This window comes from Protopterus annectens, chromosome 11.part0 (assembly GCF_019279795.1).
Source record: "Protopterus annectens isolate FY-2018-M chromosome 11.part0, PAN1.0, whole genome shotgun sequence".
NCBI classification, from domain to species: Eukaryota; Metazoa; Chordata; order Ceratodontiformes; family Protopteridae; genus Protopterus; species Protopterus annectens.
In genome coordinates this window covers 631,650,044-631,676,494 of record NC_056745.1, presented here as the reverse complement: position 1 = coordinate 631,676,494, position 26,451 = coordinate 631,650,044, and the positions used below count along the sequence as shown (strand labels likewise).

The window sequence follows — 26,451 nt, the reverse complement described above, 5'->3', positions numbered from 1 at the left end:
CTGAAAATGGGCTCTTCTAGGCCCAGTGGACTTTCCCAGTCAACAAATGCAACAAATAAAAGTAAAATAAATAAAAAGGTTTGGGAAGAGTGTTGTGATGAAACTAACTTAAATAAACATGAGGTGATATGGAATTAGTACTGCTCTACAACAATGAGCGTGTCCAAAATGTGGGAAAGGCTCTTGTTATTAAGTATACTCTTACAGGTGTGTAGCTTTTTAATCCTCATTACATCACTTTCTTCAAATGGGATAGGGTGGGGGGAATGGAGTCTAGCAGGAGTTGCTCAGTTGTGCTGTTATTACATGGTGCACAGAAATTTGTGAGTAAAATTCTAACACCATCTTTAGATGAGAGTTTGTTCTGGTTATCTTCAAGTATGAGCTGCTGAGCTGGAATGTAATGTACAGATCAGGCAGTGATAAAATGTGGCACTTCAAGGAAAGGTCAGTAAACTGTACATGATTTGTATGTGCACATTAAACAATCCACAGATACTAAGATCATTCCACATTCTATCTTATAGAATAGCTGAAAGTACAATACATGAAACCCATGCAGTCATCTAAGACCTTGTAACAGGAGTCCTCCTCAGTAGATGAGTTCGTAGAACTCTTCTACAATTTTCAGCTTGGCTTTTTTCTTCCTATCCCTGCTTTTGGGATGTAGAAATTGTGACTAGCCGATGCAGTGGGATACGTGTAAGAAAAGAAACACCACCTTTTATTTTAGTCACTATTTCAGTATGGACAGGTCAAAATGGGAAACAATAAGCACAGACAAGAGAAAAGTACAGGTTATGAAAGGTAAGAGCATGAAAAAAAAGAAATACAGGTCAAAATGACCAAAAGGGAGACAGGTATATGGCACTGCAAATGTGAATCACACTGCACACCTTACCTCAGCTAAAACTGGGAAACATTTTTAAAGTAGTTCAAGAGAAGTAGTGACTGCATCCTGGCATTTTCTATAATTATGCACTCACTTCTGTAATGGGTACTGTTCTGACAGTCTTTTCTAATTAGTTTCAGCTGAATACATTCATTAACCAGAAAGACATTCCACATCAAACCACGTTATACTCATAATGCCACTTAAATGAGAAAACCGTGTTTTGTAAACTACTCCCACGTTAGCTCTCTGTGATTATGGTATAAATCAAGAGAACTAGAAATAAACTAGGCCCAATTCCTGTGAACACAAGCAAACGGGACAGAGTGCAATTATGTCACCATAAAAGCAACAACATCTGACAGCTTTTAGTTTTCACCGAGTCCAGTCAGTTTTGTAAGTCCTGTTGTCATGAAGCCCCTACATCTCAGCAGATGTGAATTATACAACGCTTCTAGGTTTTGCAGTGTAGAAGGATGCAGCCCTAACTACAACTCAGACAACCCAAGATCCACCGGTTTGGGTGCTGGAGAAGGCAAGGAAGGATGGAAAAGGGTAGCTTTGCCAATCTGGAGGGAGGGAGGGGGGTCTGCCTGTGATGAACACACATTCCAGTGATTGGAATGCTTCATAATTATGAGGGGTAGACGAATGGTAAAACCTATGGCATTTGAGGGAGGACTGTAGCTCAATGTACATTCCACCTGCTAAGCCCACTTAGGCCATACTAAAAAATCCAGCGGTTTGCAGGAACAGCATATGCAGTGCTGTAGGTTGCGCCACTCCACTTTCCCCTTCTCAAACTGTCATTGGTGTGGTCCCCATCTCTGGTGCAAAGTAATGGGGACAACAAGGCAAAATGGTGCAACCAGCCAGTGGAGTGAATTCAAATGGAGGAAAAATAATCTGATAACAGTGAAAAAAGCAAGACACCCCTAGAACTATTTATCTGCATATTTCATGAAAGACCACTTTCAGTTACTATTGTATGAAAATGATGCACGAAAGAGGTTTCTAAGGGGAACAAATACTGGGAAATACAACCCCCAAAAAAGCAGCATTCTGAGATAAAATAAATACATGAACCACACATCTAAATGGCTCAGGATGGGTTACAGAAACTATTTCTAAACAGGTAGGAGGACAACTTAGACCTATTGTTAAAAAGGATGTCTCTGTGTTAAGAGTCTCTTCACATTTTTACAACAATTAAGTAAATATATGGAGAGCTTGAATTCAAATGCAAGATTTATTCTTGTGACCTTAGATGTAAAGAATCTCTTTACAGTTATTCTTAATGATATAGGGCTAAGGTACATATATTGCTTTAATGAAAGAGTAGCATATATGGACAAAAAATATGTTGAACACATATGCTGATTGTTGAGTATTGTACTTGAGAACAATGTGTTTGCCTTTGAACAGAAATTTTATCTACAGCGTTGGGGTGTTGCCATGGGCACACCCTGTGCTAACAGCTATGCAAACCCGGTTCTAGCTGAATGGGAGATGAGATGCATTTTGACTGAAGAAAATCCGTGGCTAGCACATATGGGTTTATATCACAGATTTGAGGGTGTCTTTTTGTGGAAAGGGGATACACAACAATTGGATGCTTTTGTTTACTATTTAGAGACAACCACCACATTTTTAAGATTTACTGTCCATTCATCAGTAGATTTTACAGAATTGTTGGATATTTTATTAAAAGTGGATGAAAGGGGTAATCAGTTTACTGCTTATTGTTTATTAAATATATGTGCTTTGCCGTGGTTGTCTCATTGTTGTTTTTCAAGTATTTTAACATGCTTTTTTCTACATTGGAACTGATTTTCTCCTTGTTGCCGTTTGCCTACTTTTCTCAATCTGTCACAGACTGGTTTCAGAGCCATCCATTGTATGGCATAATGATATATCCCCCCCAACTCCCCGTCTCAATTGGGGTTCCCCAGGGGTCCATCCTTGGACGCTTACTCTTCTCCATACTCACAAATAATCCAGCTTCTGTTACCAAACAGGCCACTCTCATACAGTACACAGATGATTCCACCATCATCTGCTCAGCCCACTCCCTACCTGAACTTCAAAAGACCACACAGGAAGCCTTTACCTCAGTTGAAACTTGGCTTTCTGATGCACAGTTAATACTTAACCCAAACAAAACAAAACTTCTCATCTTCCAACCAAACAAACAAAACATCCCCCAATTTAATATTACAGCCAAAGATAACACCATTATCCCCCCAACAGACCACATCAAACTACTAGGAGTGGAGATTGACAATAACCTCAAGTTTGACATTCACATTTCATTAACCACAAAAAAGTGCACAAAAAACTAGGTGCTTTACACAGAAATAAGCAATTCCTCACTAAAACAGTCAGGATTTCAGTTGCAAATACCCACCTTATCTCCGCCCTACTCTATACCTCTCCAATATTTACCAACCTAAGGCAAGGCAAATTAAGTAAACTCACGACTTGCTATAACAAAATAGCCAAGTTTGCCACTGGTGCAGCCTACCGTAGTCACCACTGCACCTCACTTACTGAACTTGGCCAGCTAGAACTCCCTCACCTCCTTCAATGGTACCAACTCTCACTTGCCCATAAGCTAATAAATCATCCTCAAAGTCCCACCTCTCCAAAATCTACTCCAGCCCTATTCACACCACCAGACCACTATGTTTTAGCAACAAAAATCAATTTAGGGTAACTAGAGCCAAGAGCTCTGCTGCAGAAGCACTCTTCTCTTATTCCATTGCAAAATTATGGAATACCCTCCCTCACTCTATAACCTCTACATCATGTACTCACTTCAAAGCTGTCCTAAAATCTCATCTAAAAGAGCACTGGGCATGCCCCTGTAACAACCTTCACTAATATCTCTACTCCATCCACCATAAACCTGTCTTCATCCTTACTGTCTTTGGTTACAACCAAGCCCAAAGCTTCTAAACCTATTAATATATCTCAGCTGACATTTTGGGTACTGTTATTCATGTGTAATATCTGCCAGCTTAACTACTAGGAGACCTGCCATCTTAAATGGCACTGATGTTATAAGTGTATAGTTTATACTCAATCGTCCTTTACCAAAATATGTTATGCAACTGAACTATGTATGTATTATTGGTATTGTTAAACAACCATCCTACCTACACTTCTTGTAATCTTGTAATTAAATGCTCTTTATTGTGGAGCTTTTCTCCCCGAGCCTCCTCTGAAAAAGGATCTGTGTCCAGTCAGATTTTCCCGGTCAAAAATGTAAATAAATAAATTGTTGTATTATAACAGAACCTACTCAACCAGCTCTCAGATTAGCTCTGGCACATATTTGGAAAAGGAAGACTACAGCTAGAATAGCATTCATCAAGTGCTATAGTATTTGGCAGGTCACAAAGAATTGAAACCATGGTCAAAGATGATCCTACCCTAATACACCCTGCCCCATTTTGATTAGCCTCACCCATTTAGCAACTTCCTGCAGTACCATCCCTTGAAGTCACAAGCTGACTATGGTCAACAGCCCATTTCTGGTCATGACAGTGTAGAAGAAAACTCATTTGGTGCACATAATATACCTGTTGAAAAAATGGTGCAGTATTAATTTCACCAACAGAACCGCTGTAAAGTCTGTTTCTGTTTTATATTCATTTCAGACTAAATGTATATTGTATGGTCCTGGTGAGAAAATACTTGTGTAAATTCTCACCATAACAGATGCCCTTCTCTTCAATGTTGCAGTATTCATAATCTAAGGGATCTCCTGCCAAGGGTAGCCCAGTGCCCAGGCAATATACCAAAGCCATTAGTACTTATAGGTGTTGTACATCACATGTATGCTCCCAGTGCAAGGCACAGGGTATAAAGATGATGTATGGATGCACATACTCAGAAATGAAAAAGCCCCAGGAGGAACAGAATGTCCCTATGGGAGAGGAAAAACACCTGCATCTAGAAGGAGAAAAAGAAGTGTTTCCAGCCAGGAGGTAAAGAACAGGCTGGAGCAGAATGGGCATGAGGGAGGGAATACTGCAACAATAAAAAGAGGAGGACCATCTAATCTTAAGGTAAGATTTTGCACAACTGTAACTATCCTTCCAAAATCACTGCTGCAGTATTCATAACCTAAGGGAGAGTACAAAAACTCAAGAGTAGGACGTCATGGAAGAGCCTTCCAGAAACAAATGTAAGATAGCCCTGACAAAGCCAGCTCTAACCCTGGAAAAAATATACAACCTTTACTGCTTACCAAAAGTATGAACAGAGGACCAAGTAGCAGCCTCAAGGATGGAACTAGTATCCACCCTTATAAAGCACCAGCGGTGGCAACAGCCCTGACAGAATGAACCTTTCCTGATGAGGAAAGACATTTACCATGAAAAGAATAGCAAAAAGAAATGGCCTTAGAAATCCAGCCGAAGTTGGTTTGCTTAGAAACAGCCAAATCTAAAGACCAGGGATGGAAGAAAACAAAACAGCTCATATATGTGAATAACTTTAGTTTTTTTCCAAACAATATCTAAGCTAGCTAGATGAGAATAACCTTCTCACTGGCAGAGAAGGAAAAAAGTAAGACAGATGAATACAATGATTAAGGAACAACTCACTGACCACCTTGGGCATAAAAGAAGGGTTAGTATGGAGAGAAAGACAGTCTCGGTGAAAAAACTAAAAGAAGGAACAGCTATGAGGGCCTGAATTTCAGACATTCTCTTGGCTGAAATGAGAGCTAAAAATTTTTAAGTACAAAATTGAAGGCCCAGGAAGGTGGAATAGGCTTCCTGGGAAGAATGATACGAAGGATGCCTTTAGAAATTACTTGACCTCAAATCTAGAGCCAGAGAAAGAATGAAGGACAGACAAGCAGAAATTGATGACAAGTGAGCTTTAACTGAAAAACATGCTTACCCAGCATGGAGCAGATCACACAGACAGACAAACCAGAGGAACCACCACAGATAGGGGATCCTGGTGGAGAGGCAGGCACCAAACAGAATCTTTCCCCTTTGGCTCCTGGTAGTAGGTTCTCTGGCCTCCTGCAGGACCCAAAGCATGTCCTCAGAAAAAATGTGCCTAAAGGGGACCAAGACCCCATTACCTACAGCATCAGTTGAGTGTTCAAGTGAGGATGGATAAGAGACCCCTTGTCCTGTGTGACAGGATCCACATGGTGAGGTAATGTGGTGATTGCCCCTGGCCAAGTGAGAAAGGAGGGGGAACCAATGCTGTCTGCGCCAAAAGGGATTCATTAGCAAGATTTTGGGAGAGTACTACCTGAACCTGTGCAAGACTGTTGGTAACAGAAGAAAGGGGAGGAAAGGTGTATAGAAACATCCCCTTCCAAGGAAAAGGCAAGGCATTTATTTCCAAGATAAAGGCCCCGGTACTCCACAACAGAATAAAGGAAGTTGTCTGTTCAGGGGGGAGGCAAAATGATCTATGTGAGGAATATCCCACTGATGGGCAATGTCCAGAAACAAATCTTACATTTATATTTACATTTACATACATTCGCAAGCTTGTGTGCTGCACCTGCTGAAAAAGTCTGCCACTAGATTGTGCTCCAAGGGTGTGTAAACTGCCTGAAGAGTCACTTGATATTGAAAAGCTAGATCCCAGACCTGAAGAGCTAGTCTTCAAAGAAGACAGGACCTTGTACCAACTTGTTTGTTGACATACCATATTACTCTGGTATTGTCAGTAAAAATTGAGGGGCACTGGATGAAAGAGGCTTTGAAAAGCCTGTAGAACTAGAAGCAGAGCCACATCTCTTATACTGATGTAGTCTGATCTCTGATGAAAAGGAAGCCCCAGATTGCCAGAAAGTTGAAGAAACCACCACGGAAGCTCTAGCTTGAAACAGGGAAGGAAGGGTACTTGGAAGTCCAGGGGGTGGCAATGTTGGAGCCACACTAAAGCTTTCTCATGTGGAACCCAGCCAGAGAGAGCATGGGAATTGGTAGAAGCCATGAACCCAAGGACCCTGAGAAACTCCTTGGCCATGACTGAAGCCAGAAGAAGAGGAGACTGGAAAGGCAGTAAGAGTCGGGGGCCTTTGTGGCAGGCAGAGATGCCAGCATGGAATAGCCTGAAGTCTGCAACCAAGGAAATATGATTGGAAGAAGGTGGATTTCTGTAAGTTTATGGTGAACCCCTGACTAACAGGGAAAGAGTAAACTGGAGATCCTGAAGCACTGCATCAGGGGAAGAAGGTTGAATGAGCAGATCATTCAGACAGGGAAAGATCTGAACTCCTCTCATCCTGCAAAAGGCATTGACAGGAGTGAGGCATTTGGTGAATACCCTTAGGGCAGTAGACGCTAAAGAGTAAAGCAGAGAACTGAAAATGCAAGGAAAAACAGAGAAACAATAAATTCTTGAAAAAGGGATGGATAGAGATATAAAGGTAGGCATCTCAGATCCACAGAGACCAGAAAGGTCTGGAGTAGAAGGGGGAAAGAGACTGTATGAAAGGAAGAAATCTTCTGAAAGATGTTGAGCTGGGAAATATCTAGAATTGGTCTCCAAGAGTCCTCCTTTCCGGGAACCAAAAACATTCTGGAATAAAAAACACACTCCTTACCTGGGCAGAAGGCACAGCCTGAATGGTGACCTGGACCTAAAAATAAGTGAGCACCTCTGGGAAAAGAGGAAGTTGCTCCCAAGAAGGTTGCGGGATGCCCAAAAAGGGAGGAAGGGATTTCCAAGCCATGAAATATCCCTGGTGGATAAAGGACAGAATCCAAGAGTCTGTTGTGATCTTTTTGAAGAGACAGGGAAAGATGGAGGGACAATGGAACCTGGCTAAAATAGTCAAATGGAACCTGGCTTATCCTGAAGAGTAGGTTTCTAAGCAGGTAGGGGTTTGAATAGACTTAGGAGGCATACATCTAGAACCCTTTTCCCCCCTTAGGTAGGGGGGGGGTGAGATTGCCTACGAACAAAAGCAGATTTGTTGTAATAATGCCTCAAACTTTAGAATAGGAGAAAAGATATGTTTCAACTCCTGCAAGGCTTTACCCTTATTCTAGAGGGACGTAAAAGTTCAGCAGCATCAAAATTATTATTATCCAAAGAAGTATCCAGCAGTTTGGCCTTAATGTCATCAGGCACAGCCTGAAGATGAAGCAAAGAGTAACACCTCATAACAGAACCAAAGGCAGCAGCCCTAGAAGAGGCATAAGCTGCATCGTAGCTGCATTTGGCAGAGTGGCGAGCAGCTTCAGAGGGAAAGCCCAACAAGTAAAGGGCAGAAGCTTTCCCCTCAGAGTCAGGAAGGTCAGAAACCACTTTGGAAACCTGAGAAAGGAGGTCCAAAACAGACCCGGTCATGTCAACCTGGTAGCTGATGGCCCAAAATAAAAAAACAGGCAGCAATACAAAGCCTTTTGCCCAAGTCTCCCTGTGGCCCTACTATCTTTATTTGATGGTAGCAATTTGGTAGATAGCAACAGCTTGGAGGGTTTATCAGAAGAGACAGACACCACAGAAAAATCAGAAGGGCATTTATAAAGAAATTTACATTTGTCAAGCACCTTGTAAAATCTATTCAATTTCTTGAGTGCAGAGGGCTGAGAACCAGGGGACACAGAAGCTGCAGAAAAGGTACCCATGTGGGCAGCCAGAACAAGGGGGACAGCTAATGGCTTAAGAGACTCCATCTGGAGGAACTCGTAATATATTTTTTCGAATGATAGAGACTTGGGAATAATCCCACTTAAACTCCATCATGCTGGCAACAGTATCTCCAAAGGAGAGCTCCTCCAATGGTGAATCTGAACCAAAATAATGCTCTTCCTCTGAACAACAGTCCAAGGAGGAAGGAATTTGAGAAGAGTAAGCCAGAGGCTCTTCCCCAGAATCCAGATCCTCATTTGAAGAGTCTAATTCCCTGGGTCTTTTAACAGGAATGGAAGACTAGGGAGGAGCAGGCACAGACACCCCTTGAGGAGGCTTTAAAACCATCAAAGCATTCAACAACCCCAGAGTAAAATCCTGCAATTCATGTTGGGGATCTTTAGCTGTAGGGGAAATTTGCTTGGTTTTCAGTCTCTTTTTGTGAGACATCTGCACGAAACACCCTTGGAGAGATCAGACCCCTGGCGACATTCAGTAAGTGTAGTACAGATCTCCTCCCTAAGATCTGCAGAATCCCCCTCAGATATAATCAGTAGAGGTTCCCCCTCATTGTCAGGGGCAGATGTTTGTAAAGCATCTGAGGAAGAAGTTGGCTCTATGCTGGCCTCCAACAGGCTCACAGCACAGGAATACGAGGCAACCACTGAATGATTCTAGATACTTTCACTAGTCTTGAGATGGACGTCCAGGAGGGAGGCTGGATGGCAGAATATCGACCCAAGTTTTTTGCCTTTTTCTTGGCAGACAGCTGACCTTCAGGATGGGAAGACTCTGGCATAGCTCCTTTAGCCAACAGCTTAAGACATTGGTTTTCAAGGTAAATAGAGGAGACACTACTACATAGGGTCTTGGTGACAAAAGCCTGGCAGATAGAACACTGCATATGGTTTTGGGAAGCACTCAAACAGAAAAAACATTGGTCGTGACTGTCTTTTATGGGGAATCTGCCTCCCACACATACATTTTCCCTTTCTGGAAGACTTGAACCAACAGCACTAAATAAAAAAAAAAAAAAAAAGACAGAAAGAAACCCCAACAGGGCAGTTATCTGAAACACCGCTTGGTAACCAGTACAGTAGTAGGGCATTCAGATTGGCATTCAATGACAGCATTTGGAATGGTGGCAAAGTAGTTCTGACTGTGTGCATCCATATGTCACCTTTATGCCCTATGCCTTGCTCGGGGAGTGTATAAGTGATACAGAACGCATGTAAGTACTAAAGGTTTTGTTATACTATTAAGACGTTGGGATATCCTTGGCAGGAGATGTTGAATACATCTACAGTGATACAGAAAGTCATCTACAATAATTGGGATATTATAAACTAACATACTAATTCAGGAATTAAAACAAAAACATATATGACAGAGAATTAAATGGTGACTTACCAGATGCTAAACACCAGTGTTGCAACACACGCACACAGCAGGACAAAAAGTAGAACAATCAAGATGGTAGTAACAACCACTTGTCCTCCAGTCATCTTGCCAGGCCAGGTATCAATGGCTTCAAATGCTTTAACTGAAACAAGAAGCATTCATAAAGATCATACTTTTGAATTCCCATTCTTTCCATCTGATGCAGTTCTGTATTTAGTTTTTGTTTTGTTTTCTGCACATTGGACATTCCTATTACCATTTCTGAACTTCAGCTACTGGAATGTTCAGATAATAGAATCAAATATATTAATTGCCTCTAAAGCAAGACCACAATTAATCATAACGTATCTGTGAAAGTCACCATATACATAATAAAATCCCACCATTTTCATTTTTTTTTGTTTTTGTGACTATTCTTACACTGATTGTGTAATGTCATTCTATTTATTGTATAAATGGAGAGCTGGAGATTTGTACTCCAACTTCCAATGTTTGCATTCTGAGCTTCTTTATAAACATTATATCCCCACATTTCAAGCAAATGTTCATATCTTGTCATATACCTTGTATCGATTCTTAACCAATGTTTTTATATTATGTCTAATTTGCTATAATTATTTAAACCGCAGATGTTTTTGAAGATTGTAAAATTACTGTTCTTAAAATGTTTTGTAATAATCTGGAACTTTTCTCCACATGCCTCTGCTGAAAATGGGCTTCTACCCTGTTGGACTTCCCATACAACTAAATTTCAATAAATAAATATCTCAAACCATAAGGTTAAAGAAATACGAATGCACAGAATTCAGTCCAAACAATTCTCTACAGGGATACTGATAAATTTGATTCTAGGTTTTAAACTCTATTTTACACATCACAAACTCAGTAAATATTAATTTTGTAACATCATGAAAACAACTTACAATCTCAGTAACCACTAAAGCTACAGACATACTATTAAGCAGTATTTTGTTGGTCCATCTGTAAGCTTTCATGCGAGACTTTGCAGTTCTGTGCGTCTTACTTGGTTGACAATATTTAGAAAGACATGAAGATGATCACATGTAAATAGTATATGAACAGCAATTAATCTCTTTAGCAGCACTAGACCGAGATTAAACATCAGTGGAACAGTGTTACACACCATGTAAGCTTAAAATGAAATGTTTTAATAGCTTGTATGCAGCATGGTTTTGGAATTATTACAGAGATAAATAGGCTCTATTAGACTCCTTTGAGTGTCAGTAAAATGCAGCTACAGAAAGAGCCTGTACTAATTAAGAGTTTTATTTCAGTACTGTATTCTCTCTCTCTCAAAATTTTACACCATCAAAAACTGGCTAGACAAAGTCAGTGAACTGGTCAAACGTTTGTTGACTGGAGACAAAAATATATTAAGGAGAGCAAACTCTTACCAAAGTATCCTAAACAAAATGCCTTCTGTATCAAATGTTCTGATAACTTTAGTTTGCTCAACTAATTATTGCTGTACATTTTTGATTTATAGGTCATATCCTAGATATCTTGCATTTCATTCCTGGTTTTCATCACTTCATTCTAAATTTATTTCATTTTTCTCTTAGAGATACTTCTGTAATAATGTGGATCTTTAAATTCTCAATAAAAGATTTTTCCTTTTTGAGGTTTTTGTATGTATACGTTTGCAAATTGTTAGTTCTATACCCATTTCATGTTTGTTTTATTGTTGCCTTTGACATATTTGAAATCTCTCTAATAATGTTTGTACAGAAAGCTATATTCCACATATTAACAGAAACCAGTCTCTATTTTTACAATCCTTTGTACTGTAACATTAGTGGAACTCTCTTGTACTGTAACATTAGTGGAACTCTCTCCTACAGTCCCATCTGAATAGACTCTGCCAAAATAAAATAAAAAATCATTGCTAACAATCATATACCAAAAGCCACTATGAGCACTGTTACCATAACAAAGCTTCCTGGAATGTCTCATGGATAGAGGCTAGTAAGCTAGTCTGCTAGACTAGTAAACAAAATCTATGTTGGCATGATGCAAAGCATTCAATGTCTGTCAATTCCTGTATTAGTGCATAAAGCACCTTTCAAGGAACACATTAGCACAGTTTAGCTGCCCTTCTCCCACAGAATGCTATCTACAACTGGGCAAGTAGACTAAGGCTTGCTTGCTCCAGATAAAGTCTTCTGAAATCTGGGTTTCATTTCCAAGCAAGAGTTTTAGTACTGGTATAGCACTGCCATGCTGGAATACATTCCCTCTACAATACCCACGATAAAAAAAACACATTCCACTTTTAATCCATGTTTATAAAATTATTGCTAGTGGTGTCAGTTCAGATAACCCTGAAACCAGAAAATGTTCACAAAACTGATAAGTGATTCAGTGCTTCAAATTCCAAATCACTGAAAGCAAGCAGACTGCTGCACAAGGAAAGAATTACAGAACAAGCCATTCTTAAGAAAGGGAAGAACCACCACAGAAAAACTTGGGCAAACACTGAAATCACCTCCATAGCATGTGTCCCTTGCCCTGTAGCACAAGACCTTAGCAGTCCCACACAGCTAATCAGAGCAAAGCTCTCAAGTAATGCTGAAATTCTGATTTGGTTGGTGTATCTAAGAGCTGTCAAAAGCAATTAAATATTTTCTTTTTGCTCTATTACAATTTTAAATTTTGTTTTACCTTAAAGTTTTGGGTAGGGTGAGTTAGAAAAAAACCCTTTTTATTCACTTGACTGAAAAAATACATCTAATTACTGAAAAGCTGAAGTAGGATTTTTGTTTAGGGTATTTATTTGCATATTTATTTAGCTGCAAGTGCTGAGATACTACTGCTGCTGGTGTAAGACTACATTGGATTTTTCCTACCTACCCATTCCCTGTTGTGCTTCTAAACTCGATGGCTTTACTGTAAATCTGACTTTAGAAGCTCCTCCCAGTCTCATCTCATTTGCTCATTTGACTGGTCACTAAAGATTAAACTGGGAAGGCCCATCCATTAGACTCAAAACTTGAGTTAGCCTCTTGTCTGGTATCACCTCAATCACATAGCACACACTGATATTTAGAGTATGAATCCCCTTTTTTCATCCATCTTTTAAAATCTGCATTATCTGGACTTAGACCAGCAGTGGAGGGCCTAGAAATTGCTGCTCAGGAATCAGTTTGGGATCAGTGCTTCTGTTTTTGATCATGGTAACAGGAGGAGCAGAGGGACATGCTTTCCTAGTCTTCTTGGATATTAGGAATCACTGGAAAGCCTACAAATTGCTTTGTAGAAGCCAGCTTGGTATTAATACTGCTGTTGCTTTGCTCCTGGTGAAAAAAGGAGCAGAGGGATATTGATTCCTGCTGGTCTCTGATTGGGCAGGGTGTATGGGACTTCGCTGACTGGTCAATCTGCAGCTTTGGAGAGAATGTCTTCAGGGCCTTTGTGCAGCTTTGTTTTCTGTTAAACCCAGCTGCTCTAAATTCTACCCAGGGTATCTACCAGCATAACCCAGCAACATCCGGGTTAATACTAAAAAGGTAGCTGCTCACTAACTGCCAACTCCCTCCTTCTTCAAATGGACCAGAAATCAGTCACAATAAGACTGAAGCCGAAGAATCTTCTAATACCTCAGTATTCAGAGATTGTGCCAAAGCTAATCTACTAAAATTGAAATGACCATGCTAAATTCAAAAGTTCCTTCCATCTTGATAATCCCATTGCATATGCTGAAAACTTCATGCCAAATTCTATGTACATATAAAAGCTGCAAAGATGCATTTGTTCTCAGAAATAAATACACCAATTTTAAAAATAATCCCTCTGTGGTGGGAGCCAATAAACAGGTTCAAAAATAAAAACACATTGCATGCAAAAATAAATTTAAATTAAGATGTCAGTTACACTATTGCTAAACTTAATGAATGTCAGACCTTAATCAAATCAACATAAAGCCAGACATGAGCTAAAGATAACCATCCAGAAGTAGGAAAACCACAAAGCCTTCCTTAAATATGTTAAAAATCTTAAACAATGCCAACCACTTTGCAGAGCTAATAGTAAAGGATATCACATGCTCAGTCCCAGAAGATATAATCTACTAGCAGACAAACTTAGTTCAAATCAAGGGCCTAAAAAAAAAAAAAAAAAAAAAAAAAACAAACAAATATGCAGACCACCTCAAAGCTTTGTCACTACTCTTGGTATAATATAGGCCTTAACAACCCCTATTCCTGTCAGACCTATTATACATATGGAAGTCTAATGGTAGAGTGAACACCCACTGAAGAGAACTATTTTGCAATATAAATAAAACCTGAAGTGACGGGTATGCATTACAGAGAATACCACCTCTATGAAAAAGTCTTCCACTCTGCAAAAAAACAAAGGACTTATCTTCAAGCGCAATTCAGAAGAAAGGATGGGAAACCACAAAATTCCTTGAAGTCTAGTACGCATGGAGCAACAAGCAAATGTACAATTTTTTTTGTTCTGAGTGCCTATGGGCTATTCATACTCAATATACAATGTCTAAATGTACCAGGAAAATATAAGGCTAGGCTTCTTAACATCTTGGCAGATCAATAGCTTAGTAGTAGGTACCTATGAACCTATGCACAAGAAGATCCTTAAAATAAGCAGCTTTCAGGAAAACTCACCTGATGTTATGGGGAAGGTAGTTAAGGGACTGTCTCACAAATAGTGGCTTAGTCTGTGCCTTCACAAATAGTAGCTTAGTCTGTGCCTAATTCTACCCTCCTAAGGGAAATGAATGGACTTGTAAGGATTTTGTCCATGATTGGGTATAATACAAGGGGTAGATGAAGAAACAAATAGGTACTAGGAAGAGAAGCCTGAATGCTAAACTGCTAATGTTTGAAATTTATGAACCAGAGTGATCTTGGACCTTTTTTGTTCCTACTACACGATCCTTATTGGGCCTCAAATTTCACTTTAATGGCAAAGTGTCTTGCTGTTCTGTTCACACTTCTACATCTTCTCTTTCGCAGATGGATGAAACAGTGAAGATCTGTCAAAGGGAAACTGGTGAAGGACACCCTAAAAGTAATCCACAAAGTCACAGACCACCTCATGCAGACACCAGACCTGTCTTGCCATCATTGCGCCATCTGATCCATACATATGTTATGTAGAAAGTATGAATGGGGTTAGCAATGTTAGACATTGTGCCCTGGGCTGCTTCCAAATGTTTCCTTGAATGAGATGTCTGGGGTGCTTTCAGAGTAGTTAGAGCTTGCTGAGCCAAATCCCTTTGGAAACTATTCATATAGAAGCTATTCATTTGGGTGGCATGGTACATTGTTCTTAAGGTAAAAATGTGTAAAGCATATGCCAGCTTCCCCAGCTGGTCAGATCTTTTTTGCTTGCTGCCATCATGATATCCACCCACATAACACTTTGCTTGGTGTAGCCTGTCCTTGGGGAGAAGAATTTTGACAGGCTTTTGAGGCACCACCTCACACAAACCTTGTTCCTGCCATGACTTCCTTACTGTCAGATCAATTAGCTTATCAGCTGGAAGGACCAAACAAGAAGTAGATGGGGCTAGGTATAAGCCTCTGGGAACCTACTTGCCCTGGGAGGAGCAGTGGGTCAAGATCTCTTTTGCTGCATATGTTCCAATATTTCACAAAAACAGGTGTCTTTGGGAGGGGACAGAGAAGCCCACTGTGTCAGAGTCTGTACTGGATGTAATGGACTACACCAGGGAGTCACAGTGTCACCCCTTACATATCCATTTCCTCTGTACTTAAAGTGAGGCATGTCCTGACTCCTCAGAGGGCTCTGCCTGCTGTGCAGCTGGAGTTTTGATACCTGTAGCTGGTTTCTGACCTACGGATATCTGATGGAAGAGAGAAGGACCGCGAGTTTCAGGGTGGAGCTTTTCCTAATGAGGTCTGTTCAGCTCTCAGTGGAGAGAATCCTACTCCCCATAACATGGGAGGCTGTTTCAACCTCTGCAGGATCTGAAGATACCACTTCAATAACCAGATAAATTCCTGCCAGAGGAGGAAATTTGAGCAGAAGACTGCATCCCTAAAGTGAAGGTGGTGGATGGTCTCAAGGAGGGGGATTAGAATCCAAGACTAATGCCAACATTTTTGACCCCATCAATGGAGCTGTACAAGACTGTCCAGAAGATTGTTCTGATGCAATGTCAAATTCTCAGTCGTTGGAGGACAAGGCTCCTTAACATGGTTTGAGTAAAGTGCGTTGAACCAAACATCCCCAGGATCAACACAGAGGACACATGTTTTGTGGAAGAATCTGCTCCAATACCAACCAGAGCAGAAATGCACACTGGGGAGGGAACAAAAAGGAGCAGAGGACCCGTACCAACTCCCTCTAAAGCCACAGGAGATGGTATGACTCTCTTCTTAATATGAGTCTAAGAAACTCATCTAGTGATCTAGGTCTGCTTTGGACATTCTCTTGTAGAATGAGAGAAATCTCAATAAAGTGAAAGGAGTTCAAAAAGAGATCTGATGGGGTTCCCTTTCAAAAGGGAGTATAGTGGGTCACTTTGGTGAAACATCCTGAACAATTATCAGTTCTGAGAACTCCAGAGGTGGTAGAGAATTCTAAGTGGGAGTCCTAGCCACAGGGACATTCACAACCTAAGTGTTTTCAGCACTCAAGAAGGTCTAGGATTGTTCAAGTGCTTGTCTACCCAGACTCTTTAGATTTTGAAACTTTTGGCAAATTTTTCACGAAGTAAAGATCTCAGGGTAATGACCCTTGAAGAATCAATGTTTTATTTTTCTATCTGATAAAGCTCTCAGACCAAAAGCAAAACAAATGGCAAAATATTCAGACAAGTGAACTACTCCCATCCACATGCAAATTATGACAGTCTTTTGGAGGAGTGGATTTTGTGCTCCCCATTTACTGCATTTTTTGAAACATGTTTCCTTGTCTCTATCCATCATAAAGGACACACAAAGAACCGCCCCCCCCCCCCAAACTAGCAATAACCTCTAGCAACTGTTAAGTAACAGTAGCAATACAGCTATGTAACACCTAACAATTTTTTTTAGGTGTCAGTATGATATGGCAGGAAAGATACAGAAGGGAAAACAAGAGAAAAGAAGCTAAATTTAGACTAACTGCAAAAAACTATAGTCAATTAGAAAATATTAATTCCGAGAGTAAAAGGGATCAAAAACGGAGCAAAAATTTAAAAAAGGGGGCGCACTTAACTTTCACTGAGCAATGGAGATCTGTGTCTGGACGTGTTGATGGCAAATGAGATCACAGATAACTTGATATTAGCGTACTATGGAAGGTTAAATCTTAAAGGGGCTCAAGGCTGAAGTACTAATGCTACAGTGTTGGAAATGACAAACAACTTGAGAACCCACAAGTTGAATAAGGTGGACCAAATTAGTAGTATGTGTAGTTTTCTGTTATCTGGGAAACCCAACTCCATCAGCTTTAAACAGAATTGATGGGCAAACACTAAATCGGACAAAAACAGTCTTCTTCTTTCGGCTTTTCCCGGTTAGGGGTCGCCACAGTGGATGACCTGTCTGCTTATGATTGGCAGTGGTGTTTTATGGTGTTGAGTTGCCAGCCTGGCACCCAACCTTCCACAGAAGGCACACACACGCACACACTCACACCTAGGGCCAATTTTAGAGTGTCCACCTACAGCATGTCTTTGGGACGTGGGAGGAAATCGGAGCACCCGGAGGAAACCCACGTGAACACAGAAAAGGCATGCAGACTCTGCACAGAAGGCACCCCAGCCGAGGATCAAACTGGAGAACCTCTTGCTGTGAAGCTGCAATGCTAACCACTGTGGCCGCCCTAAAACAGTAAAAAAAACCAAACATTCTTAACAGTCCATGCAGACCTTTCATTTGGTAAAAACTGGCCGCTACTACCCACACAACACAGAATTGCCCAACTAATCCTCCCATAGCTATGTCGCAGTGACAATCATCTCCTTTATAGAGCTCATCTTATAGCCAGAAACTTCAGAAGTATTTCTCTTTTCTGTATCTTATCCCTTTCTTTGAGGAGAACTATTCCTGATGCACAGAACATAAAAAAATTGTTAGGAGTTATTCTAATCAGTTTTCCAACATTAAATGACCTGAAGAAAAAAGGGCATTCATCCTTAACAAAATTATCAATGGTATTGTAAAACATTGGGGTTTTCCAAGATGGCTGTACACTTAGCTTAATTTCTGCCTCCCACTGTGAAAAAAGAAACTGATAGACTAGGGCCAGCAATTCTGCTGGTTTTAGTAAAATTCGGTTACTAACTACTAAGTATACTGCCTGGATACCAGTAAAGAAGAAAATTAGAGAGCCTGAAATAAAATCAGCTAGAAGTGGTGAAGAGAAAACTCTCGCTGGAAGAATTCTGCATTTGTTCAGCAAAAAGCAGTTCACGCTCCATCTGTGCTACATGACATGGCTTCCAGTAATTTAGAGGAAAAAAAAATATCCAATTTGTGCTCAGAGCAGATTAAAATTAATGAAACACTGAAGGAGTATATTAACTCAAACAAAAGGCTAGAAAAATGGAAGCTTTAAACTGTTATACAGATGAACTGATAAAACAGTAAAAAAAAATCAGAGGTCAAAATGAAGAAAAGGCTGGCTGATTCTAAGACTGCTAAAAAGCCGTTTCAAAAAAACGAGAATTAAAGGACAATCCATGCAGTGAAAACCTGTGATTTTCTGCTGTGCTTGAGAAACTAGAAGGAACATACTTGACCATGAGAAAGCAGCAAAGACCTGTATTAGTAAAGATGTAATCATAGCAGCAGAAAGAGTTGATCCCAATAAAGCTGTGGCAGAAGAGCAAAATATTAAAAACTGGAGACTGTGGAAGATGATTATCCACTGTATACCAGACATAACAGAGACATATTTATCCTAGAAATTGGGGAATTTCAAAAGGCACATGTGAGATTCACGCTGCTGTACCCAGCTGTCTTTGGAATTCTTCCTAGAGTATCAAAAGACATTTTGAAGCAGAACAGGCTAAGGAGAAAACACAAAAGTCTGTCCAACAAAAAGTGAGCCATCAAACAGCACTCTGCTTATCATTCTTCTGATAATAAAGCTGATGGACTTTACCAGTGAAACCTTTTTCCAATGTTCCAAAGGAAAATGCTGATGGCAGAAAAAAAGTACAAGATTTGGCAAGAACAAGTGGGAGTACCATGGACTAACTGTAGTCTGGGGTTGGGATATTGAAATAACAGAAGATGACATGCAACACTGAAATTAGCAAATAAGTGAGACTGTAAAATATCACGTTTGTGAAATATGGCTTTACAAGAAAAAGAAGCTGAGAAAGATTAGATTTTTGTTGACTTTGTTAAACTTGCGGTGGTACTGACAGGCATATCACACTTCATACCATAATGTCTGGAAGGACACAAAGGAAAAACAAGACAAAAAAAGAAAAAAAAATAACTATTTAAAAAAATTGTTCTTAACAGTATAAAACATTTCATGATATAAATTGCACATTACAAAGTAAACAAAAAAGAATGTGTGTTGTGCAAGCTACATGGCATATGCAGTTAAAACCAATAAAATTAATTACGATTCTCACTACAACAACAGTGTAACAACTGTCTACCAATTTAATAGTGGGAATGAAAATGAATTTAATGTAGAAAGGAATGGTTTTGATTTGGGTAATTTAAATGACCCTTTAGAATTCCTTCCACTAATGGGGTCCCAAAGGATAGCAGAAAAGGGAGAAATAGGATCTCAATGATATTGGAAAACCCAACCACTAACTGGGAACTGGGGGCACCAAAAGTCCATCAGCAAGGGAGGATTGAGAATGAGGAGATGTTAAAGATTTTGAGTGAATCTTACTGACCCAAAAAGGCTTTAACATATTTAACTACTGTCATTTGACATTTCTTCAACCCATTTTAGTTTATTTGAAAAAGGTTTTAAATTCATCCTAAGAAATTTGATGCTCTGGATGTTTTTACTGAACTCAAACTGTATACTAGGAAATTGAATCTAGCTATTTTGACTGTCAACACTACACAAACCAAATAACACACACCACCATGCGCTGGGTCTGACGGCTTGTAAAATGCAAAGTCCAAATTCCACGAACACAGCAATGCAGGAAATCAGCTCAAAAACGACCAACAACTGCAGTACAAAAACCAAGCAGTTTAATAATAAAAAGACTGTTAGCGCTTTCACCCGTAGGCTTCTTCAGACAGTTACAAAAGAAAAACATACCATCCCCATTTTAAATACTAGGGCAGTACTGGTAATAGGTCAAATCTGAACACATGTCAAATACCATTTACTACACATTTGAAAAGGAATTCAATATATGGTAAAAAGACAGAACACATTACATATGACAAGGCTAACAAGCGCTAAACATTAAAATGAAATACTTTAAAAACATTTAAAACATTTAAGAAAACTGTCACATGGAGAGCATTTGTACATTCCATAGTTGAAAATATATTACGGTCTAAAACATCTCCTATTCTTTAGTGCAGGGGTTATATTAACCTTCTCATTAAGTCCTGGGTACTTATCTGCCCTGCATCTAATGATCCATTGCATCTCTTTCTCCAAGGTGCAGTTAATAATATCCCCTCCTCTCTTGCTCAAACGTACTGCCTCAATAACACAGAACAAAAACGTATGTTGTGGACCAGTGGTTAAAACATGTCTAGCTAAGGCATTAGTAGTATTAGCTATCCTAATCTGATACATATGTTCCCTCATCTGCTCCCTTAAGGTCCTATTGGTTTTACCTATATAGAACGAAGTACAGGCAGAGCACCTAGCCAAATAGACAACATTAGAATCCAAACAATTAGAATCCAAAAATTTTCAACAGGTACCAATTGTTTGGATTCTAATGTTGTCTATTTGGCTAGGTGCTCTGCCTGTACTTTGTTCTATATAGGCAAAACCAATAGGACCTTAAGGGAGCGGATGAGGGAACATATGTATCAGATTAGGATAGCTAATACTACTAATGCCTTAGCTAGACATGTTTTAACCACTGGTCCACAACATACGTTTTTGTTCTGTGTTATTGAGGCAGTACGTTTGAGCAAGAGAGGAGGGGATATTATTAACTGCACCTTGGAGAAAGAGATGCAATGGATCATTAGATGCAGGGCAGATAAGTACCCAGGACTTAATGAGAAGGTTAATATAACCCCTGCACTAAAGAATAGGAGATGTTTTAGACCGTAATATATTTTCAACTATGGAATGTACAAATGCTCTCCATGTGACAGTTTTCTTAAATGTTTTAAATGTTTTTAAAGTATTTCATTTTTTAATGTTTAGCGCTTGTTAGCCTTGTCATATGTAATGTGTTCTGTCTTTTTACCATATATTGAATTCCTTTTCAAATGTGTAGTAAATGGTATTTGACATGTGTTCAGATTTGACCTATTACCAGTACTGCCCTAGTATTTAAAATGGGGATGGTATGTTTTTCTTTTGTAACTGTCTGAAGAAGCCTACGGGTGAAAGCGCTAACAGTCTTTTTATTATTAAACTGCTTGGTTTTTGTACTGCAGTTGTTGGTCGTTTTTGAGCTGATTTCCTGCATTGCTGTGTTCGTGGAATTTGGACTTTGCATTTTACAAGCCGTCAGACCCAGCGCATGGTGGTGTGTGTTATTTGCTTATATTTTTTGTCCATTGCGATTGCTGGGTCTTGTCTCCGTTGTTCCGGTGTGGTTCTTACCCTTATTTTATACTACACAAACCAAAGTCAAATACGTACAAAATATTTTAATCCTGTGTGTCACCCTTTGGTGTCATCTTTTGAGAAAGCATGTTGACCAATGCGATGGCAAAATTAGGTTTAATCTTGCCAATGAAGAAAGGTCTTTATTATGTACAGATTATATTAGTAATGACTGGATTTAGTCTATTAGTTCTAGGAATGTGAAATATAGGAAAATAGATCTTCAACTTGAAGATCATATGATTCAAGTTTTATTAACACCAGATTTATTCAAATGTTCTTAACGCCTCACCTAAAGCTCCAACCATACTTGGCATTCCAAAAATACAAGTATTTCAAAATACATAAAGATATTACTAATCCCCCACTAAGACCTATAGTTGCTACACAAGGTTCAAAAACATTCAGTGGTTATTTTCATTGGCCGAATGCTTAAACATGTGTACTTAAAATTTACTTCTTCTTTCGGCTTTTCCCGGTTAGGGGTCGCCACAGCAGATCGCCTGTCTGCTCATGATTGGCAGTAGAGTTTTACAGTGTTGAGCTGCCAGCCCAGTGCCCAACCTTCCATAGAAGGCACACATGCATGCCCTCACACCTAGGGCCAATTTAGTGTGTCCAATCCACCTACAGCATGTTTTTGGGATGTAGGAGGAAACCGGAGCACCCGGAGGAAACCCACGTGACCACAGGGAGGACATGCAGACTCAACACAGAAAGCACCTCAGCAGAGGATCAAACTGGAGAACCTCTTGCTGTGACGCAGCAATGCTAACCACTGCACCACCACAGCCGCCTGTGTACTTACAATTTACTAAATTTATTAAAAGATTCCTGGGACTTTTTAAGGTGGTTAGACAAGAAACTTTGGGAAGTAAATTTAACCTCAACTACTGGCTCCAACACCTTCAGAGCCAGATGACTCTGAGCCAAAGTTTCATTGTCAGATCTGAGACACTGGAGTCAACTCTGATGTTTACAGAGCCATCTCTGTCCCTCGGATCTTCGGCATTGGATAGTTCAGCTCCAACTTCCTCCTTTGGGCAATTGCTCTTGGGGCAGAGGAAGGCAGTTGTCCATAAGCCTGCCTTCTTGGGACCCATGTCTTCCTTCTTGTTCCAGAAAAGATTGCCTTCAAGGTAGTGAAAAGAGTATTCTCTGCTCTGAAAGGTAGACTGTTCCAACACCCTCAGATCTCCCATCTAGTTCCAAAACGTGTCTGCGCTTGGCCCACATCATTCTACATTACAGGGACTGCAGGTTTAAGACCCACAGACTACCCAGCAGGGTTTTATGATATTTTCCAACACTTCACAGAATATCCCACCAAGGAAGTCCCTAGGAAGAGAAAGTGTAAGAGGAGGCAGATGGACTTTTCACAACAGTCACTGAGGATACTGATTTTGATGAGGGAGAAGGGTTCCCATGATCACCTCTGGAACACATCTCATTTGGAGAAGTTCTTGAGATCCTTAAGCAGACAGGTGGTTGGAACTTCAGCATCCCTTCACCAGAGTATCCATCATTGGGTACAATGCCCCCTCTGGTATGCATCTAACCAGGCATATCCAACAACTGGAACATCTACAGACTGGTTCATCACTAATAGATCTCCTGCATATCCAAAAAACAAACAGTACCAGAATTACCTGTTCTAAATACTTAAATCTTGCCTGTGATATAAATAGGACCTGCTGGAGAGAGAGAGAGAGGTATGTATCCCAGAGACTACCCTGTCTATGGAACAGGCTCCCCATCCATGTGAAGCAGAGTTCCTCCCTAATCCAATCCAGGTGCAACTTGGACAATTAGATGGGAAACTGGAAATTCATCCCTGGTTTGGCACCTATGTCTCTGAGGCAAACAGGTAACCTGTAAATGGTTCATCTCTCAAGCCCATGCTTACACTTATCAAGGGTATCAGAACTTGTCAGAGATTTGGGATGCATGGCTAGGCTTAAAAAGGCCCTTGTGGTCATTAGTCTAGTAAACACCTATGAACCTATGGAGGAATCAGTATTTCTGGAGGACTTTGGAGCTGACCCATCTACCACCTGGGTTACTCTGCCTGCTGATGAACTCATTGATTTGATCTCTAGGTGGGCATGGAACTGGACTTGGCTGAACCAATCCCTAAGAGACCAAATCAGATTCTGGCTCCACCTGTCAGGAAGGTATTCTGGAGTAAGGGGTGTCCGTGGATGTCATGGCGATGGCTACCAAGAAGGAACTTGCTGAACAAAGTTCCTCTGCTCGTCCCTGTCTAGGGGAATAGAAAGGTTTGGGAGAGTGTACATGCATAATCAACATTTACCCTTAGGCAGCTGAACTACTTTGTACATTTTACTACATTACAAAGAGAATTAATCAAAGAACTTTCAAAATCTCTTTCCTTGATCATTACTGCTGAGGGTCAATTGTCTGTGGCCTCTCAGTTGGCTACCCTCCAATCCATTTCAAATTTACCCATGAGTCTCATCCTGCATACAGCCGAAGGTGCCTCAAGGAGAGCACATTCAGGCATATCCATTAGGCAACATACCTGGATGTGCTTATGTGATTTTTGCTGGGCAATTCAAGTCTTCATTCGTCAATGCAGCCTTTGACAGCAGTTCATTGTTTGGCCCAAACGTGAAGGATATGTTATCCAAGTGTGAAAAAGATGGAAAGATTCTTTCTGCAGTGGGCTTACACTTTCTGACCTCTCAAAGATATTTTTCTGGGAATCAATGAAGTGATCAGAGGATGTAGTTCAAAAAGTCCCAGGGTCCCTTCCAGGACACATGTGGAGATAGTTTTCCTAGGGGAAGAGAGGGGGACTCTAATGGATGATGGCCATGCAGCAGGGGAAGCCTGGAAAACCAGGGGTCCAAAGACTCTGTTAGATCCTATTAGCACTCCTGAAAGGTGTCCCAATTGTCCTCCAGTTGAGGCAATTGGAGGTTGACTATCCCTGCACCAGTGAGTCTGGCTAGATATAACAAGAGAATTGGGTGCAAAGAATTATTTCTAGAGGTTATACAATTTCCTTCTCCCTTCCAACCCCAACTGTATGCAAAATTCCTGATGTTTCACACAGTCAGAAGAAAGCAGTGCACTAGAAATACAAAAGCTGCTAGGGAAAAAAAATAAAAGTCATCCAAGACGTCCCACCAGACCAGATAGAATCTGGAATTTACTCAAGGTTATTTTTATTGCCAAAGGAAACAGAGGACTGAAGACTAATTTTGGATCCCAGCATCTTGAACAAGTCAGTTAGACATATAAAGTTTTGGATGGTCACCATTCAGTCTATCCTACCCTTCCTGGACAAGGATGACTGGATGTGCTTGAGACCCCTTCAGGATGAATAGTATTCACCTAAAAATGGACAGACAATCCAGAAGGTATTTATGCTTCCGGCTGGAAGCCAGTCACTGTCAGCTTGGAGCACTGCCCTTTGGCCTCATCACAGCCCCCCCGAGTATTTACCAAATGCATGGCAGTGGTTGCAGCTCACTTGCGACTGCAGGCATTCAGAGTGTTTCCATATTTAGACAACTGGCTCATTACTGCCCAGCCAGGCATCTAACAAGAGCAAGAGATCAGGTACTTCAAATTTGCTCTCATCTGGGGATAACTATAAATTACAAGAAGTCGCAGTTACAACCTAAACAAACTTTGGAATTTATAGGTGGAGTCTTCAGTACGATATAAATGACAGCTTTTCCTTTCTCAAGAGTTCAGACCATCAGATTCCAGGTCACAAAAATAATTCGCAATACCAAGATTTCAGCCTGGTTGATACTTCAAGCCTTGGGGTCAAGGTCAGCTGCCATAAGTTTAATTCCTGTAGCAAGAGTTCATATGAGAATTCTTCAATGGTGTTAGCAACTCAGTGGTTGATTCCTCAATGCACGTCGGCACAAATAAGAATCACTCATGCATGCAAGAGACACTTCTGCTGGTGGATTCATTTAATCAAGTTCTACAAGGCCACCCTTTCATTCTCCCTCAACCCAAGGCCACAGTGACCACAGATGCTTCCCAGAATGGGTGGGGGTGCACTTCCTGGGGAAAACAGTCCAAAAGATTTGGTCCCCTGAAGAGGCCAGTTTGCATATCAATGTCCTAGAGATGACAGTAGTGTTCTTAGCATTGCAGGCCTTCCAGGATGCACTCCCTTTAGGAACAATCATGATTCAGACAGACAATGTGTCAGTAGTTTGGTGCATCAAAAACGAGGAACCAGATCACACCCTTTGGGTCAAGAGGCACTCTGTGGCAATGGGTGATCCCATCCAACTGCTTTCTCACAGCAATGGTCATCCCAGGAAGTCCAATGTAATAGGCATATTGAGCAGGTCCATTCTCCTTCCTTACAAGTGGTTTTCTCAACATGAAAGTGACAGACATGAGTTTCTGTCAGTGGGCCAGCCTTGCTGTGATCTTTTTGCTTCTCCCCTAAACAAAGGCAGCAGCTACTTTGCCCTCATCCCCCCTCTGGGAGGAATCACCAAGGTATGCTATATTTCACAATTGGCCTTCAGGTCTTCTTTATGCTTACCTGCCAATTCCCCTAATTCCAAAATTCCTGCAGAAGCCAGCTAGGTTAAAGAGCAAAGTCATCCTCATTGAATCTTACTGGACTCAACGAATTTGGTTCGCTTTCCTTTGGTCTCATCTGATTCACCAACCTTGGATTCTGGATCCAATGCCAGACCTGTCTCACTCTACAGGTATGTTCATCTGGAAATTTCAAACCTCAAGCTGAAAGCATGGTTTCTCCAATTCCATTAATAGCCAGACAACCGATGCTCTCTTCC

At 40.5% G+C, this 26,451-nt stretch overlaps 1 protein-coding gene across 1 annotated transcript in view; it reads right to left on the bottom strand.

Annotated features, from left to right (window-relative positions):
* UPK3A (uroplakin 3A) overlaps positions 1 to 26,451 on the bottom strand; it is a 931,143-nt gene that overhangs the window by 530,778 nt on the left and 373,914 nt on the right. The window contains exon 5 of the mRNA XM_044087232.1: positions 9,926 to 10,058. Within this exon, the coding sequence (XP_043943167.1) occupies positions 9,926 to 10,058 (133 nt within the window). The remainder of the gene's footprint in view (positions 1 to 9,925; positions 10,059 to 26,451) is intronic.